The 19,358-nt window shown below is 27.1% G+C and overlaps 1 protein-coding gene across 2 annotated transcripts; it reads left to right on the forward strand.

Moving 5' to 3' along the window:
* Window positions 1–1,589: 1,589 nt before the first annotated feature.
* Window positions 1,590–17,868, forward strand: LOC100209847 (14-3-3-like protein). Of its 2 annotated transcripts, none has more exons than XM_065807871.1 (4): window positions 1,590–1,941; window positions 14,916–15,225; window positions 15,856–16,205; window positions 17,475–17,868. In XM_065807871.1, exons 1-4 carry the CDS (start codon window positions 1,878–1,880, stop codon window positions 17,522–17,524), a joined length of 774 nt encoding a protein of 257 aa, XP_065663943.1. In that variant the 5' UTR covers window positions 1,590–1,877; the 3' UTR covers window positions 17,525–17,868. The 2 variants fall into 2 exon arrangements, with proteins under 2 accessions (XP_065663943.1, XP_065663942.1); XM_065807870.1 differs by having other exon boundaries at window positions 1,601–1,941; window positions 17,472–17,868.
* The last annotated feature ends 1,490 nt before the right edge of the window (window positions 17,869–19,358 follow it).

A 19,358-nucleotide genomic window follows, 5' to 3' on the forward strand; every position in this document is an offset into this window, starting at 1 on the left:
TAACATCTTAAATACAGTTTAAAAATATTTTTTCATTACTAAAAGGTAGCGGCAAACCTAAAATTGAAGAATCCCTGAAAAAAATTTGGAACTTTTAAAAAACTTCTTCTTTAACTCTAAAAAAACAAAGTAGTACTAATAACTCGCTACATTATGGGTTTTACAGGGTTAAAGGTCACTCCTACCCTAAAAAAAACATGCAGATAAGAGGGACCAGAGACTCTTTTATACATTCCACCAAAAAATGTTTCACAACGCAATTTTTCATTTGCGTCAAATGTCCAGTGTTGAAGCAACTCTGCCCCACTGTGCAGCGTTACTTTTTTATCTCTTTGTATTATTGCCGAACTTAATAGTAGTATTTTAGTAGTAGTGCCCTTTCGAGCGTGTTTGACACAGAACTCTTGGCAGCCACTGCAACCGAGGTAATGGCAAGAAAGAAAATTTACCTGCCTACTCCAAGCTTATTAAGACCACCTGTTAATTAACTTTTATTTGTTATTAACAAAATTGTGTTACCGAAACCATCTAAATAATAGAAACATTTAATTCTTTGCCTTTTTTTAACATGTGTTAAAAAAGGATAAATAAAATCAGGTCCGGGCAAACAGTTTTTTTTACTAATCCATATTAATTGTATTCTGATTTAAAGACTTTGAGTTTAACTAATATTCAATATCCTCAATAAAAGTTAAAGGTTCTTTTTCTATTCTGTATAAAATAAAATAAATACATGATTATAAATGATCGATTATATTAATTAAACGGATACATAAGAATAAACTATATAATGAAGCAAACTCGACGACTATCCCTTTAGAATACATTAAGTTACAATGCATTATGGTTTAATTAAATTTTTAATTAAACCACAATGCATTATGGTTTAATTTTTTGTAAAAAGCACGAATGCTTTGTGCATTTTTACTAAAAACTAACTAAAACTAAGTTATGCTGCATAACTTATGCATATAAAGATTATTGATATATTTTCTTACTTGCCTTAAAATAAAAAAACATATTCCTATGTTTTTTTTCTTTTAAGGCAAGTAAGAAAATATATCAATATTTAATGGGTTTAATGGGGGAAGGGGAGGGCTACTACCCCTCCCCCTTCCCCCATTAAACCCGCCAATGTAGAGAGCTGAACGTGTCTCGGAGGAACTTGGTATGTGGCATCTATATGGCAATTAGCCGGAGGAGGATAAACCACAAACCATTATATTAAACAGTCATAGTTGTCAGTCTTTCTTTACAGCAATATAAGTCTGTATTAATTATTCCCAAAGAAAAAACCGTTTTTTTTAAATATCCGCTATATTTAATTTTAAATCCATGGAAAATAACACCTAATTTACCAAAAGAGGCTATTCCGCAAATTGATTGAATTTCAGGATTTTAATATTGTCTTCAGCGGCGGGTTCTACAAAAAATTAAAAAAGCAAGTTAGGTTAGCTAAAGTACAAAAAATTAAAAAAGCACTTATAAATGAAAATATGCGGACCTTTTTTTTTTATTTTATTTTAAAGACCTTTTTAGCCCCCTCCTTGGCGAGTGACAAAACCCGCCCTGATTATCTTAGAAGTAGATTTACCTCAAGCTAATGTATTGATTATTTAATCTACTTAATAAATAAATTATAACATCTATTTACAGTCTCTGAATAGTTTAAACTTGTGGTAATGATATTTTGAACTGCAAACCTCAAATGAAATAATAAGCGAAAAATGAGGAATAGAAAAATAAATATTTTATGATATTTATTCATTTCGCATTAAGGAAGTTATTTTCCGTGTAAAATTTGTTCTTTAAACATTCGGTGACGAATTGCTTTTACTTTGAGAAATTTTGATTTTGCTTTTTGGTATTTTGTTAAAATGGCTGATAAGGATGAGTACCTCTACTTAGCTCGTTTAGCTGAACAAGCAGAACGATACGAAGGTAAATTATATCAGTTTAAGATATTAGCAAGTTGTATAATAAATTGAGTTTAAGATTTTTTTGATGAAATATTAGCTCAGTTTAAAAAGTATATTTTTAACTGTTTCGATTTTCATCGATCTTTGATAAAAAGTATCAATTATTTTAATGTAAATATGTGTTACAACTGCACTAGGCGTATGGCTATCCATCTCTAATACATACATGGTTTTGTGATTTTTATATTTTTACACAATTACCTAGTAACTAGCAAAAAATAGTATAAAATGAGTATATATGTATTTACTGTAAATAACTTATTAAAATTATTTACAGTAGATTGCAAATAAATGTTTTTAATAAAAAAACATACTTTCATAATAATATGTAGGATATGGTATTTAAAGAATGATTTATTATTTTTCTAAGAATATTTTTAAATATTAATTTGGATATTCTATTTTATTAAATAGTATCTCGCATTCTCTTTGTTTGTATGTATTATAATCATATTCTTCTGTAATTAGTAAATTAGTTTTTAATTCAAATTGAATTTTAGTGGTATAAAGATTAAAATAGTTACCCTATTAAGCTTTAATCTAATTTATACATTACTATTTTTTATGAATCACTAATTTTTTATATACTTTTTTTTCAAAATGTATATTTATTATGAAGGTATTTTTATATCTATATGTTTCAATGTTTCAATTTTTAAAAATAAAACTAAAACAGTTCACATTTGAAATTATTTTTACCTTATGAAGCTCTAGTTGAAATCATTTACCTATATGCCTATTACCATGTGACTTTAAGTATTAAGCTTAAAAAGTTTATGTGAATGAAGAATAATTTTAAAATAAGAAGTTTATTAGTAGTATTAATAGAAATAACAAAACCATAGTTTTTATGCATTATAACCTAAATTAGTATTTTTTATATAAAACAATTATTCATTTTGTGTATTAGTTTTTGTTTTTTTTGAGTCAAGTTGACTCTCAAAAAGTATTTAAATTATTTCTTTTCTTTAATAATATTATGGGTTCATTAAATTTTTTCAGAGCCTTGTTACACCCCTAAAAATGTTTTTAATTTTTTCAATTTAGCATTTGTTTACTCTATAATGCACATTTGAAGAGTATGGGAAGATATTTTTGAAAAGTTTTGTTTAACTACCTCCCAAATATTCATATCATAAAAGAATTTTATTTTTAGTTAGCGACAATTTACTTTTCTTTTTTTTGTTTGTTTATTTCTTACTTTTTTTTTGAACAAGGAAGCAACAATATATGTTTTACTTAAACTTATTTATCAACTGAAGCTATTTTTAATAATTGTTGTAAATAATTTATATAAAGATTTTTAATTGTTATTTTATTAGCACCTATTGCTTACATTATCATTTATGTTTGGATTATCTCATATCATCAATTATGGATGGATTATCTCATAGAAAGAGTAGGGACTGCAAAAAAAAAAGTTCTTAGCAAAAAATAAGCTGGTTTTAATTAAAATTATGTCTTATTTCATGATTGGGTTTAAATGTTTTTAAAGTAATTAATTACAGTGTAATGTTTTCTAAAAAAACCCTCAAATAAACAGTGTTAAAAGATAATTTAAATATTTTAAGGGAGATAACAGTTTTGATATAATAAAAATTGTGTTACACACATTAATAACAGACAATATAATTAAATCCATACAGCTTAACAAATTATTTTTTATACCTTATTTAGAAAAAGTGTACAAATCTATGGATGTATTATATATATTTATATATATATTGTTTAGAAATCCTAACTTGAATCAAAGTATTTTTTCAGAAAAAGAAAGAAAACAAGAGAGCTACAGGGTCATTCCATGTCAAATCAACCCCAAAAATAATTTTCGGCACCATGCCATTTCAGATTTTGATGATTTTTGGAATACAAGCTTATATTAATGAAAGAAAACTTCATTCCAAATTTTAGTGTCTGAATCCTTACAGTTTCATAGATATCAAATCCAATCTCTTTTTGGATTATATTTTCAGCGTCATTTTCTTTTAAAGCCAGTTACATATCATAATTAGCTTTAACTTATGAAGTACTTGCTCAATAGTGTTAAAAATTTGTACCTAACTATTTTTTAGAGAGAAGAGCTCAAAAATGATACCTAAAACACTAAAAAATTAAATCTTCACTATGAAAATTCAATTTCAAAATGGTGTAACACTTTTTATAAGTTTTTTGATGCCCCGTACAAAATATGTTTATCTTGAGATGCCTGAAAGACATGATTATAAAATTTTTTTTCTAATGTTCTATATATAACAAATGCAATAAAACAAAAAAACTGCAAGGGTAATCTTTTTTAAATCAGATTTATTTGCATTTAAAGTTTTATATTTCTAAACCCCAAAAATATTGAAATTCAAAAATAAACCATGGAAATAATTAAATTGTAATGCTTTGATGATCAATTTCACTGATTTTGTATTGTCTTCCTGTGACAATTGTTGGAATATTAACCATTAAAAATAAGTTTGTTGATGGAACCCAGCACACACCATCTCTATCAGATTTATTTGCATTTAAAGATTTATATTTCTAAACCCCAAAAATATTGAAATTCAAAAATAAACCATGGAAATAATTAAATTGTAATAAAAAAAGTTAAAATAAGACAATAAGAATTAACAATCTTTAACAGTTTTATAAAAAATTAGTTCTCTGGTTTAAAGTTTACTCAGCTTTCTTTAATGCTTTGATGATCAATTTCACTGATTTTGTATTGTCTTCCTGTGACAATTGTTGGAATATTAATCATTAAAAATAAGTTTGTTGATGGAACCCAACACACACCATCTTTAGAAGACTAGCAATATGACCTTGAAGGGTAAAATAGATGCACGAATCTAACTTAACAGTTTTAAATTTCAACATCAATATCCTCCACTAGTCCAATCTATGGGTTGGTATTATAAACCAAACATGCAAACATTTCAATGCTTATATTAGTCAAGCAATCTTTAATATTCTCATCAGTTTTTCAAACTGATGAGAATATTAAAGATCATCATCAGTTTTTCAAACTGATGAGGTTATTAAAGTTTCAACGTTTTTGTTGAAAATCTTTGAAAAAAATTTCAATTTTTGAGTTATCATGTTTGACTCCTTAGATACGTATCAAAAACTAATTCCTATGATTTCATTTTCATAAAAAAAAAAAAAAAAACATTCCAGATGCTGTAAGTATGATTTGTTGTTGCTCAATGAAGGCTAGCAGTTGAAGTTAGTCTTTTAACAGTCCCACCAAAACCATCATAGGGTGATTTACCATGGCTTGTTGCAAAGAAAAACCATGTACATTTCATAGCAAAATCTTGCCCATGGTGGTATATATTTATGAAATATTTGCAATTTTGTACTGGCCAGCACACCCATCTGAAAGTAATGAACAGTTTCTATTTGATGAGAAATATTGCTTTTAATATGTTCCATTGATAACTTCATTGCATGATATACCATATCTACATCATGCAGTTAATCATCTGAGATAAAACATATTGAATCACATTTAAGGACATTATTTACTTTATAATAAACTACTGTAGGATGCAATGTTGCTTGAACTTTGTTTCAGTGAAAAATTTGTACTTCGTCTTGTACAACAAACTCATAATTTTCTGAAAAATCACAAAGGACAATGACCTCAGTACTATTTAACTCATTTTTTATTTTCTATAAAAAATCAGCAATGTATGAATGTTTTGCAATGTAAAAATGAAAAGTAAGTTTTGTAACTTATTTATTTAAGTATTAATTAAGCTACTTGATTTCTGTTAGACTTACTAGCACAGATCGGTCTGTTGTCTTCCATTGTTTGTAATCTATACAATAACCATGATCTTCATCAATATCTACTTGAGAGTAGAATTCATTTTCAAGATAATGTCTTAATAAAGAATCTTCTGGACACAGAGGGCAACAATGTAACATGCAATTCTTGTTAGCCCTACTAGAAATAAATCAATAAGTTCATGATAAACCTTGGATGATTCAACTGCACTAATCATTAACCAGATGCTCACACTGTAATGCCCCATTATGGGCGATTTGAGCAACAGTGAGAAAAACAAGTTTTTATATCAGGATAACTGATTTTAAACTTAGCATACAGTAAATGCACATAAGTACAAATGAAATATTTCCTTTTCTTTTTTTTTTCAGGGAAAGACACCATTTTTCAGCAGCAGTTTGCGTGATATCTGCACCATATAATTAGTAACACTAAATTATTTTTCTATACATTTATTAGACCAAGGTATTGGAAACAGTAGTAATTAAATTTTCTGATTCCATTTGAAAGTTAAGATTTTTTCTTTAATTTTTCCTAAAAGTATATCCATATCATTTGCTTTTCATTTAACTTCCTCATATAACTTATTGAAGGAATCTTCTTGGCTTAACTGATCAGGACCTTTATTTAAAGTCCTTGCAATACCTAACTTTACTGTTTTTTGAACATGTAACATTTCTTTTTACCGAGAGCAACTCTTGAGTGACTATTCACAGCATGCGTTTTGAGAGAACTTATGTTCATAACCGTCAAAAAAGAATTGAGATTTAAGAAGTTCATTATCTTCATCTTCATAAATCTGGCTGCTAGTTGGTTCTCCCGGTCCAACATCCTTAAATGACATTTAGTTATACATTATGAACATATCTTTTCTTTATTATACAATTTTTTTTATTAATCCAATTGAACATCTTTCTTTATCATTAATATTTTTATATTATTTTTTAGTTCTTTAAGAAATTTTTTTAAAATAATTATTTGAAGATTCGTAAACAAAAAATCCTTCATTAAACATGAAGGTTATGCAAAGTGAAGATCTTTAATGTGAAATGCAAACAAGTTTATATATTAGAACTGTACCTGAGATTCTAAAATCTTTTTGAAACAATGCAAAAATTAATGTATATAATTTTTTTTTTTCATTATTAAATATCAATTTTTCTAATTTTTTTTATAAAACTTTTAATGCAAATAAATCAGATTCAAAAAAGAAAACCTCTGCAGTTTTTTTGTAATAAGGAGTTTTGTTATATATAAAAACATAGGAAAAATTTCTTTTAGGCATCTCAAGGTATACTTTTTTTTGTACCGGACATCAAAAAACTTATAAAAAGTGTTACACCATTTTGAAATTGAATTTTCATAGTGAAGTTTAAATTTTTTAGTGTTTTAGGTATCATTTTTGAGTTCTTTTCTCTAAAAAATAGTTTGGTACAAATTTTCAACGCTATTGAGCAAGTACTTCATAAGTTAAAGCTAATTATGTTATGTAACTAGCTTTAAAAGAAAATGGTGCTGAAAAATATAATTAAAAAAATGGATTTGATATCTATGAAATCGTAAGGATTCAGACACTAAAATTTGGAGTGAAGTTTTCTTTCATTAATATCAGCTTGTATTGCGAAAATTATCAAAATCTGAGATAGCATGGTGCTGTGCATAAATTGAATTGAGCTGGAATCACCCTACAACAGAGATCATAAGCCTTCTTTCAGCAGCCTCAAAACCACTTTATTAACTTTTAGAGTTATATTTTATTAGAAAACAGCATTAGAGTTGCATAGTCACTATCAAAGAATCTCAAGCAAAAATCCATAATTATAGTTAAAAAGATCTTTTTTTTTTCATATCCTAAAAAGAAAACAATGTAAAACAGGCTTGACTCTAAGCTAGCCTATTAGATGAAGAAGGGGTGCAAGGCTGGTTAAATTAAATTTTCTGCTTACCCCATAAAGTCTTAGCCTATGAGGCTTTCTACAAAACAGTAGTTAAATTTTAAAAACTAGTTGATTGGGTATTTTTATTAAGACACTATTTTTAGTCTTAACTCAACCAAGAGCTCCATGGTTATTAGTTGCATGGTGGTCATGATGACTATCCTGACCTAATCTTGAAATATTGTTGTTACTGATTTTTTAATCATCAGCTAATTAATTAGTATTTGGTATTATTCCTGTCCATTGTTATCGATATTGTCCAAAAATGTGCAATTGGTACTTCAGGAGCTACAATCCATGCATATTCATGTACTTGTATGTTATTTTTAAATAAGATGAAGAGTTTGTAAAGGGAAAATAAGGTTTATACATACAAAGGTAATTGTTTATGTGCCAATTGTTTAAAAAAGAAAAATACTTATATTGTTTGTTTTTTTAAAAGTGGTTTTATGACATTAATCATCAAGCTACCTTAACTGGTAAGAATTAGATAACAGCTTTATGAATGACTTTAATGAATTGAAAATATTACAAAGCTATCTTTGGTTTTGATTTCAATCTCTCCAAACTACTTTTTGGTTGTTTAACATTATTTAGTTCTAATGAAGCTGATGACTTATAACAAAAAGTCACAAAAAAATACTATTATAATAATCAAAAAAGTACTTGGTTCTCCGCTTGTTAAGGAAAAGCTTAATTTGCTTTATCTTTAATGTGTTTTTAATGTGTTCTAACTAAAACACATCTGCAAGTAGAATATAATTTAACATTGTAGACTTTTTTAATTACATTATTTATGTTTAAAACTAAGATGTATTTTTTTTTTAAATAAAGTTTTTTTTGAGTGCCCTTATAAACAGTAAGTATTTTAGTTACGCCCCTTTCTCTCCAAGTTGCAGTGGCGCGATGACTCCAAAAAGCCCATGCGGGATTTTTCTAAAAAGAAAGGTCCCGCATACGCTTTTAAGTGACCATAAGAACATAAATGCTATCTTTTACAGCAGTTATTAACTTAAATTAAATTAATAACGTTTAAGGTTGTCTTCCACAAGGGATCGTCCATAAATTACATAACGTAAACTTTCACAATAAACAAAACAAAAAAGATCAAAAGTTTTCCCTTCAGAGTCTTGATTTTAAAAAAAATAGCCCATTAAGTTAAATGAAAATTGCTGCGATTTGGACGATCTCCAAAGCAAAATATTAGAATTTTTTTGTCAATAAGTATGCGCAAAAGTAAACATTTCTGCTAATTTTGCTGATTTCGCTGCAGTGAAAAAAAAGTCATATTCATTTCAACTTTTTGCAGATTGTTATGAGTGAAAACCAATCATATTTATATAGTATATCAAGTGATGTCAACAATTAAAAAAATAACTACAACAATGAACAACAACAACATTGATTTACATAGAATTTACCATAAACATTAGTAAATTCATCAAATAAAGATGAATTTACTAATGTTGTCAATTCTGAAAGTTTTAATTCAGAGTTGAACCATCTGTTGTTTCTTGCAGTAACAGTTTTTCCACAGAAATGTTCCTATCTGAGGTTAGCATATATTTTATTAAACATTAAAAAAAAAAATTATACTAAATACTATTTTTAAATATATCATATTTAAAAATATTAAAAAACTTTATTTCAAATATGTACCATATTTTCAGATTAGAAAGTATCCATGTTTGTGGGATGTATATCGAAAAAGTTGCATGAAAAATAATATCTGGAAATCAAAACGGCACACAGTGAAGCGAATTTACCTTGTTTTATAAGCATTAATATGTAATCCCTGATTATATATACTGATAAGTGAATTTTTACAAGAAAAAGTTTAAATTTAAAAAGATAACATTTATTAAGAAAAAAACAACTATTCATCTCCTCTGAGGAGGTCCTGTACGTCAAGATTAAGGTTAGGACTAGCAAATGTCTTGGGGTTCCTGAAAGCAATCAAAGAGATCACAGGGTTGCTCCTTATTAGTAAATAATGGAATTGGTTCTGCATCACCCGCATTAGTTCTAGATATTTTGCATTTGTATCTTGCATTTCATATGGCCTTATTATTGTGCTTCCTGAGCACAAAATAACTCTTTAAACTTTCTTTTGATTTCTTTTTTTCGAGATTTTACAGATAATTTACCTTCTGGAGATAGGGACTGGTATCTTTTAGTTTCCATTTTATATCCCAAGTGTAGAATGAGTTCAAAAATTTGTATCCAACAATATTATAGCATTCACTGCCTGCCGTCCAACATAGTCATCTTAATTTTAGTTTCTATCTTTGCTTTCTGGTTAGAGAAGGGGAGTTCAAGTTCAAAATCTTGAAGACTTTCTATTTGCTCCCTAATATCTAATTCTTCAACTTTTGCTGACTTCTTTGTTTCTTTTTGGTATTGCAGGTGAAGAGGCCTTCAAAAGTGGGGGCCTGAAGGCATTGGGTTTGACCATACTGTGATTTCCCCTATTTCCAGTTTCAATGGAACATTTGCAGTTTCTAACAAGGATTTTTTGTTTTCAACTCCAGTTGCAAGATCTATGTCATCAAACCTTTGATTGTATACACTTTGAGTTGAGGCTCCATCCATTCCAGCTTTCATATAAAATTTTCCAGTTGTTTCTAATCCATCTAGACATTTTGTATTAAATATGTTTATAATTCTTGATAAAGTGTGGTTCACCATTGACTGAACATAACACTCGGCAGATGTTTCTAAAATTTCCAAATTTTATGGACAACATTTGGATTTTGCATCAAATATTACTTTGACTGAGGGAATATCTCTGCATTTTGTTTCAGTGAAGAGTTTCTAAGAACTTAATATTGTGAATCACTGAGATCACAATTTATCTTTAAAGCAAGTGCCTCTTCTGCTTTCATCATTATTGAGTTTGTTTTTGTAGTTTCAAAAAATTTTCTGGCTAGAGCTGGATTTTTGACAGAATGTTTAATAACTTTTGAAAAGTCTGCCTCTCCTGTGCTTGACTTAAATGCAGCAGCACATGCGAGTTCTTTGGTACAATGGTCATTAATCAAACTAAAAAAATATTTTATATTTTTAAAAGAATGTAAATTTACATAAAATTAGCAACCATAAAGGTAGCATATAGATTTTAATATACCTGGATACTTTTCTTCTTTTAGTTCTCTCCGAACTATCAGTCCATGGTGTAGCTGGTCTTCCTAATCTTGATGTGGGAGGAGCAGGTCTTGGGTACAGTTCTAACGCCAGCCATTCTTTCTCGCGTTCCTCAAGTGGAGAGAAGGTTCTTTTGTGCTTTTCATATTTGATCTTGAGCTTGGCGAGAAATGTTTTAATCTTACCTTTTAAATCTTTAAAATTGTGAACATTCAACTTCACTTTTTCTTCAGCCGCAAGTTGGGATTATTAATTCCAACTTCCTTGATTTTATCCAAAACATAAGTCCTCCTAATGTGTAGTTTTTCACATAAGCACAACGTTACATTACATTTTTTTTTTCTTAACTCAATGAGAACTTGTCTCTTACAAATTTTAATCATAATTTATATTAAATTACATACCTCAAAGATTACTATTAAAACCCACATAAACATGCCTAAAATTTCACTTTAACCATACAAACACATTAGCAATTACACACAAAACCGTACAAACACATTAACAACAATTATTCACTTTAATTACAAACCACTAAACATCATGTAACATTTAATATAATATAATCACATCATGATATGTTTTCTGAAAAGTTGTAAAAAAAATTGATGAAAATGGTGCAATCCACTAATGTCCACTTTTTGAGCTTTTCGCTTCATTGTGCGGCGTTGCGTCATGACAAAAAAATTCGTTTCATGCGAATTATTTCGTCTTATAGAAAACAGCCTTTAACTGCTTTAAAGACCTAATTTTTATCAGCATTGGCATTATTGCTTAAAAATGAAATAACGTTAGATTTCAAATGCAGATCCAATGTTTAGGAAAACTAAGAACAACTAAAGGGTAATTTTGAGAATGTAGAAAAATCAATGGGCAATAAAAAAACAATATTGTAATATTATTTAAATATTGCAATAATGTTAAAAATAATATGGGTAGTTATTAAAACATAGCAATATTCACTTAACGAATATATACTATTCGCTAAGCAATTAGTACTGTTAGTTGAGCGAACAGTACTGTTCATTAAGCAAACAGTACTGTTTGTTAAGCAAACAGTACTGATCGTTGAGCAAACAGTACTGTTCGTTGAGCAAACAGTACTGTTCGTTAAGCAAACAGTACTGTTCGTTAAGCAAACAGTAATGATCGTTGAGCAAACAGTACTGTTCGTTGAGCAAACAAACAGTACTGTTCGTTGAGCAAACAGTACTGTTCGTTGAGCAAACAGTAGTGTTCGTTGAGCAAACAGTAGTGTTCGTTGAGCAAACAGTAGTGTTCGTTGAGCAAACAGTAGTGTTCGTTGAGCAAACAGTACTGTTCGTTGAGCAAACAGTTGTGTTCGTTGAGCAAACAGTACTGTTCGTTGAGCAAACAGTACTGTTCGTTGAGCAAACAGTACTGTTCGTTGAGCAAACAGTACTGTTCGTTGAGCAAACAGTAGTGTTCGTTGAGCAAACAGTACTGTTCGTTGAGCAAACAGTACTGTTCGTTGAGCAAACAGTACTGTTCGTTGAGCAAACAGTAGTGTTCGTTGAGCAAACAGTACTGTTCGTTGAGCAAACAGTACTGTTCGTTGAGCAAACAGTACTGTTCGTTGAGCAAACAGTACTGTTCGTTGAGCAAACAGTACTGTTCGTTGAGCAAACAGTACTGTTCGTTGAGCAAACAGTACTGTTCGTTGAGCAAATACTACTGGTTCGTTAAGCGAACAGTACTATCTGTTAAGCAAACTTTTCATTAGTACTATTCTATTAACAAACAAATAGTATTCGTTTAACAAATAGTATTAGATCCTCATAGAACTTGCTAGTTTTTCATAGAAATTTGCTAGTTGTTTCAGTATTTGTTAAAATCCAGTTTAAAGTTGAAGAGTTTGATTTTGGGTTGTTTTTTTTTTTTCATGATTGCTAAACAAATAATTCCCTTTGAACATTATTAGCAATTTGTGTTATTCATTCTGGACATTATTGTTGTTGTAATACAAATAATTTTATTTAAGTATTATATCCACACGAAAGAATTTACGTAAGAATGTTGGTAAAATTCGTAGCACTCAACGTAAAAATCAGATACTACAAAATGCAACTACAAATATCGTAAAATTACCTAAGTTCGGTCACCATGTAACTTTGGTCATTTAAGAACAAATAACAAAAATCCATGAGTATTTCAATTTTTTCAAGCTTTTTTTCTCCAATATTTTTTTTCGACACTTAGTGCATAAGCATTATAAAATGAGTGATAATTTGTATATGAAATCTACTAAAAAAGTTCATTTGCAAAACAAGAATTTTGAAATTATGCAAACAATTAAAATCTAAAATAAGCAAAGTTTTGAATAAAATGATCAAAGTATTATTAAGAGTCACCAAGTTAACAATATTTAAAAAAAAAAAAATTTCCCAATGCTTTTATTGACTCCTTGTCTCTGTCTTTTTGTCTGCGAATATTAAATCTTGCAATCAATTTTTGAGTCAATTCCTGATGATAGATTTTCTTCAAATTTTGCATACATATTCTTGCTTGATGACAATTCACTATATTCAATAATTAGTTTTGCAATAAGTCAATTAATTTAGTTATTTTTAATTAAGTTTATTTTCTATTTGGAAAACAGAATAATAGTTTTTAAAATAAGTAAATTGATTGTTCTCCTACTTAAACTTACTTTTAGCTTATTTGGATAAGGTGTTAGATTTTTTTTTTTTACACACGCATACAGCAGAATGTTAATAAAATAAAATAGTAATATCAGAAAAAATTTATTGCAAAATTTAAAAATTCGTTTTTAAATTTACTTTTTCAAATATTAATTACAAATATAATTTTCCAAAAAAACAAAACCAGTGAATTGTTTTAATGATAGATTTAAAAAGAAGGTCTAATATAGAGAATGTATTCATGTTTTTATCGCCTGACGGTTAATTGTTAAAACAATATTTTGTGTGGAAAAATATTATGTAAATTAAAATAAATTACATAAATTTTATTAAGTAAGTTACTGAACAATAGATAATTCAGGAACTATAAATACTTTATTGATATTATAAATAATACTTAACAAGTTTTATTTTAAACATAAATTGGTCTGATAGTTTGTAAAACTGAAAATTCTATAAAAAATGCACGCGTTACTATTAAAAAAAAAGAAAAAGGTTATTCTAGGTAACTTATTAGCATTCATACAAAACGTTTAAAAGCATGAATCTGATTTTTTTTTCTTATCTTTTATTGTTTAAAATAATTTTCATGCTTTGAAATTACCTATTTAAAAAACTTTTTATGTATAACTTGGAATTTCTATTAAAAAAAACAAACTTTAATTAGTCTAACAGCAATTTATTTTATCAGTGTAACTATACCTTTATTTATTCAAAAAGCATATTTTAAAACAATTTTAGATAATTTTTTTCTTTTTCTAAACTTTTTAGAATAATAGTAGATTTTTTAAAATCATTTTAAAAATATTTTGACTGCATAAAATGGTCAGATAACAGATTAAAATTTTAAATTAAAGCATTGTTTCCATGCTTAATTAGCAAATAAATAATCAGGCGGTCGGCAAAACAAGCAATAATTAAATTTAAGACTAAATAGTTTTAATGATAAAATGTTTTTATTTATTTAATCTATTTCATTATAACAGCAAAAATTAGGGTCAGCATTCAGCAATGCCGACCTTATAGTGTTTTAGGTTGGCAAAAAGTTACCAACCTTGTGTTTATGTTTTATGGTAACCCCTTTGTATTAATTTTTTTTTTTTTGCCGGTCTGATGCCGATCTCTAACAGTTTGAGGTCGGCCGTTTATTGCTGACTTTATTTTTCGTAATTCCAAGGGTTGTGGTATAATATTTTAGAATAAATGCAATATATATATATATATATACACACACACATATTTATATATATATGTAAACAATATATTTTAGTAAATAAAAATGAAAAATAGTCATAATTTTTATGCTTTTTTTTTATACACTACTACATTAGACTGTAAAAATGCTTTTTCAAGATTTAAAATATATTTTATCATTAAATATTTTTTTAATTATTTTTTTGGTAAAATTTAGAAATGGTTCAAAATATGAAAAGTATTGTTGTAATGGGAAATGGACTTTCACAAGAAGAGCGCAATTTACTTTCAGTTGCCTATAAAAATGTTATTGGCATGCGAAGAGTATCCTGGCGTGTTATATCCAATATTCAGAGTAAAGGAAATGATTTTTCTCCGAAGGTTGTTGCAAGTTATCAGGTTGAAATAGAAAAAGAACTAAAAGATATATGTAATGACATTCTTGATCTTCTAGATACATATCTTATTAATCATTCAAAATCTAATGAAAATGAAAATTCAGACGCTTTGGTCTTCTACTATAAAATGTAAACTTTATCTTTATTTATTATGGTTTGTGTTTTGGCCTTATAGTATTGAAGGAGAATTTTCTTTCGAGTTTGGAGGAGATTTAAAAAGTATTAAAAAAAAAGTAGACTAAAAAAGTAAAAAAAAGGTTGAAAAAGTAGTTATTACAAACATATTTTTAATAACATTAAAAATATTTGTTCACAATATATAATATATATATATATATATATATATATATATATATATATATATATATATATATATATATATATATATATATATATATATATATATGCATATATACATATAAATACATACATACATATATATATATATATATATATATATATATATATATATATATATATATATATGTATATATATATATATATATTTATATTTATATATATATATTTTATATATATATATATATATATACATACATTATGTGTATATATGTTATTATACTATATATTATTATATATATCTATATCTATCTATGTGTCTTTCTATATCTATCAATATGTATATATAGTATCTTGTGTAATTTTAAGTTAATTTTGTCAAAACATAGTATAAATAATGTAGTATATTATAATATAGTATAAAAAAGTAGCTTTTTCTAAACAGTATTTGTTTTTGTTTAGGAAAGGTGATTATTTGAGATATTTAGCGGAGTTTTCAACAGGAATTGATCGTAAAGATTATGCTCAAAGTTCTTTGGTTGCTTACAAACTTGCCTCAGACACTGCTGTTGAGCAGTTAGAAGCTACACATCCAATTCGTTTAGGCTTGGCCCTTAACTTTTCAGTATTTTATTTTGAAATTTTGGATTTGCCTGAGCGAGCTTGTAACATTGCAAAAAAAGCTTTTGAAGATGCTGTAGAAAATTTAGATAAATTAAGTGGTGATAATTATAAAGACAGCACTTTAATTATGCAGTTGCTTAGAGATAATTTGACATTATGGACAGCAGAACCAACAGAGCAGCTTCCAGGTAATTATAACAAACAGCTGTATTTTCAAACATATATACTTGTTACTTGACTCTTGTGTTATCAGTCTGTATATATCTGTTATCAGTCTGTTATGTTATCAGTTTATATATATATATATATATATATATATATATATATATATATATATATATATATATATATATATATATATACATATACATATACACATATATATACATATATATATACATATATATACATATACACATATATATACATATATATATACATATATATACATATATATATATATATATATATATATAGATCTATAGTTTGTTGGCTTTGGGAAGAGCGGAAGGAAAAAAGTGATTCTTACGCCAACATATACGTCACTTTTAATTACTTTTAACTTTCGTCCAACATTTCCGTGTTGGACGAAAGTAAAAACCATTAATTTAATTACAAATTAATCGTTTTTTAAAAAAACCACAAAAACGCAAATTTAATTGACCAGAATGTTTTTAAAAACATTCTGAATGTTTTTAAAACATTTTGAATGTTTTTAACAATATAAACAATGTTTTTATTTTAATTTTTTTTAATAAAATGTTTTTATTTTTATTTTTTTTACTGTAAATCATGCGCGGAGTGTTGCTACATCGACTATCTTATAGCCTGACTCGCAAGGGAGTGCTGCTACATCGACTGACAAATAGCCTGACTCGCAAGGGAGTGCTGCTACATCGACTGACAAATAGCCTGACTCGCAAGGGAGTGCTGCTACATCGACTGACAAATAGCCTGACCCGCAAGGGAGTGCTGCTACATCGACTGAGGGTTTGGTTGGGGCAGGCAGTCTATCATTATTAAAAAAAAAAATTCCGGTCTTGCATTTTAATTTTTACTTTTTGTCAACAAAATATGGAAAAAACTTTCGGACAACATCTAAGGGTTATATATATATATTTATATATATATATATATATATATATATATGTATACATATATATATATATATATATATATATATATATATATATATATATATATATATATGTATTTATGTATGTATAGTATATTATCAGTCTGTATTTTCAAAAATATATACTTGTGACTTGATTCTCGTGCAGTAATGATTTATTAAGAAGTAAAAGCATTTTTTTGATGGCTAATTTTGCCCATTTAATAGATATTTTTAAAATCTTTAATCAATAGTATATTGTTAGTTCACTAACTGGAGTTTGCTTAACAGAAAAATATTTTTTGTTATTATTAAATTTAAAAAGTCATTGTATTTTCAGCAGAGAAAGATGGTTGTAATGAGCTACAAGATGTTGAAGACCTGGACCCCTAATGTTGGGCTTCCTCATGTGTATGTTTATATATATATATATATATATATATATATATATATATATATATATATATATATATATATATATATATATTTACTTACTATATATTTATTAAACTATAATATTTATCAATAAACATTTAGAAGAATTTTACCACTTTTTTTTTAATAAAAATAACAAGTTTGATCTATTTATCTACTGTTTAATATATTACTTGTTTATAATCTTTTTTTGTGCCGTGTATATATGCAATAATTTTATTTAAACGAGTTTTTAATATATTTAACTGTGTTTGGCATTTTTAACTTTTTATAGTTAAAATATAGAGAAAAATTTATTTGCAGTTTTTTGTTTTATTTAATAAATAAACTGTTTATTTGAACAATTTATCATATCAATTATAAATACTATAGTAACTTTTAATTGATCAGAAATTAGCTAAAAGGATGTCCTTCGTCTTTACATGACAAATGTCATACATCATTTCATAGGAAGTAGTTAATAAAATGATAAACGACACTACAGATAAAATAGTAAAAGAATGTCACTGCGCCACTACATAGAAAAGTCTACAGTTTATTATCATGCACGTAAAGAAAAAATGTTTTTTTTTTTTAGAAATGCAGTAATGTTTTAGTGAAAGTAATCAAGACTTAAGGGCATTTGAGATTTTTTTTACTTTGATAAGTTATAATGATTTGTATGGTCATATATATTGTTTAAAAAAAAAAAAGCGTCGGTATTGATTTTTTGTTTTTAAATCGTCAAGAACTATTAGAATTATTTGTTTGTTTATGCGACACAATGGTCGCAAAAAGTGACCAACGGAGCCGTCCAGTCACGTAGATCTGGGAGATGTGAAAATAGAAGTATTAGAACTATTAGAATTATTTGCAAATTTATTTGAGCATGTACTGAATTATATTTTTTCAATTTGTAGTAAACTGATTTTTCTACAAACAAGCTGTTTTTTAGTTAATTTGTCTAAAGCCTTTAATCTAAAATAAAAGTTTAGGCTGCCCTTCAAAGTGTAAAAAGATTTTAGACTTAAATAATTTTAAACTTAAAAGATTCCCCCATAAATTTCTAGAGGAAAAAAAAGATTGAAGTTATTAGATAAACGTTTAGCCTTTAAAAAAAATCGCATTGAATGATAAAAAAAAAACATCTACTTTTTAACAAATCCATTATAACTTACGAATAAGCCTAAAACTTGTCGATCGGTATTTACAGGGAATTTGAATCACAAAAAGTCTATTTACGATTTCCACTAAGTTTCTGAAAAACTGTCAATTTATTATCGGTATTGGTAAAAAAGGCTACAGATGCAAAAGCTTTAGGAAATAGAAGTATGTTAGGTAAATCATCTGCTTGTCTAGTAAAGCAGATAAAATGAATCGAGAAAAGTGTTGAAAAGACAGTGTCTTGATGGTGAAGGTAAATTTAAAGGCTTGTTTTTGTTTTGCAGAGAAATGAGTATTGTTGATTTACGCATGAAAACGTTACATATTCTTCTTTTTGACTTAAGAATAAAAGCGTCTCGTTTAGCTTTAATGAATAAAAATTAGACAATTTATTGACCACAACAAAAAATACAAGACGTTAAAAATAGTTCATACTCCTAACTTTATTTTAAGTTCAATTCTATACAATTTTATCGGACTCAAATCAAAATTTTTAGAAAGATCAACGACCAAAGTAATAATGGAAAGTTGATAAAACAAAGCATGTTCGAATCAAAGTAAAAGTACAAAAGAACGTGTATGAGCAATATTTAAAGCACTTCATGTTTTAAATATAGATAGCCTTCAATTTTAAATATAGATACAATCA

The sequence above is a fragment of the Hydra vulgaris genome, chromosome 10, assembly GCF_038396675.1.
Source record: "Hydra vulgaris chromosome 10, alternate assembly HydraT2T_AEP".
Taxonomy (NCBI): domain Eukaryota; kingdom Metazoa; phylum Cnidaria; class Hydrozoa; order Anthoathecata; family Hydridae; genus Hydra; species Hydra vulgaris.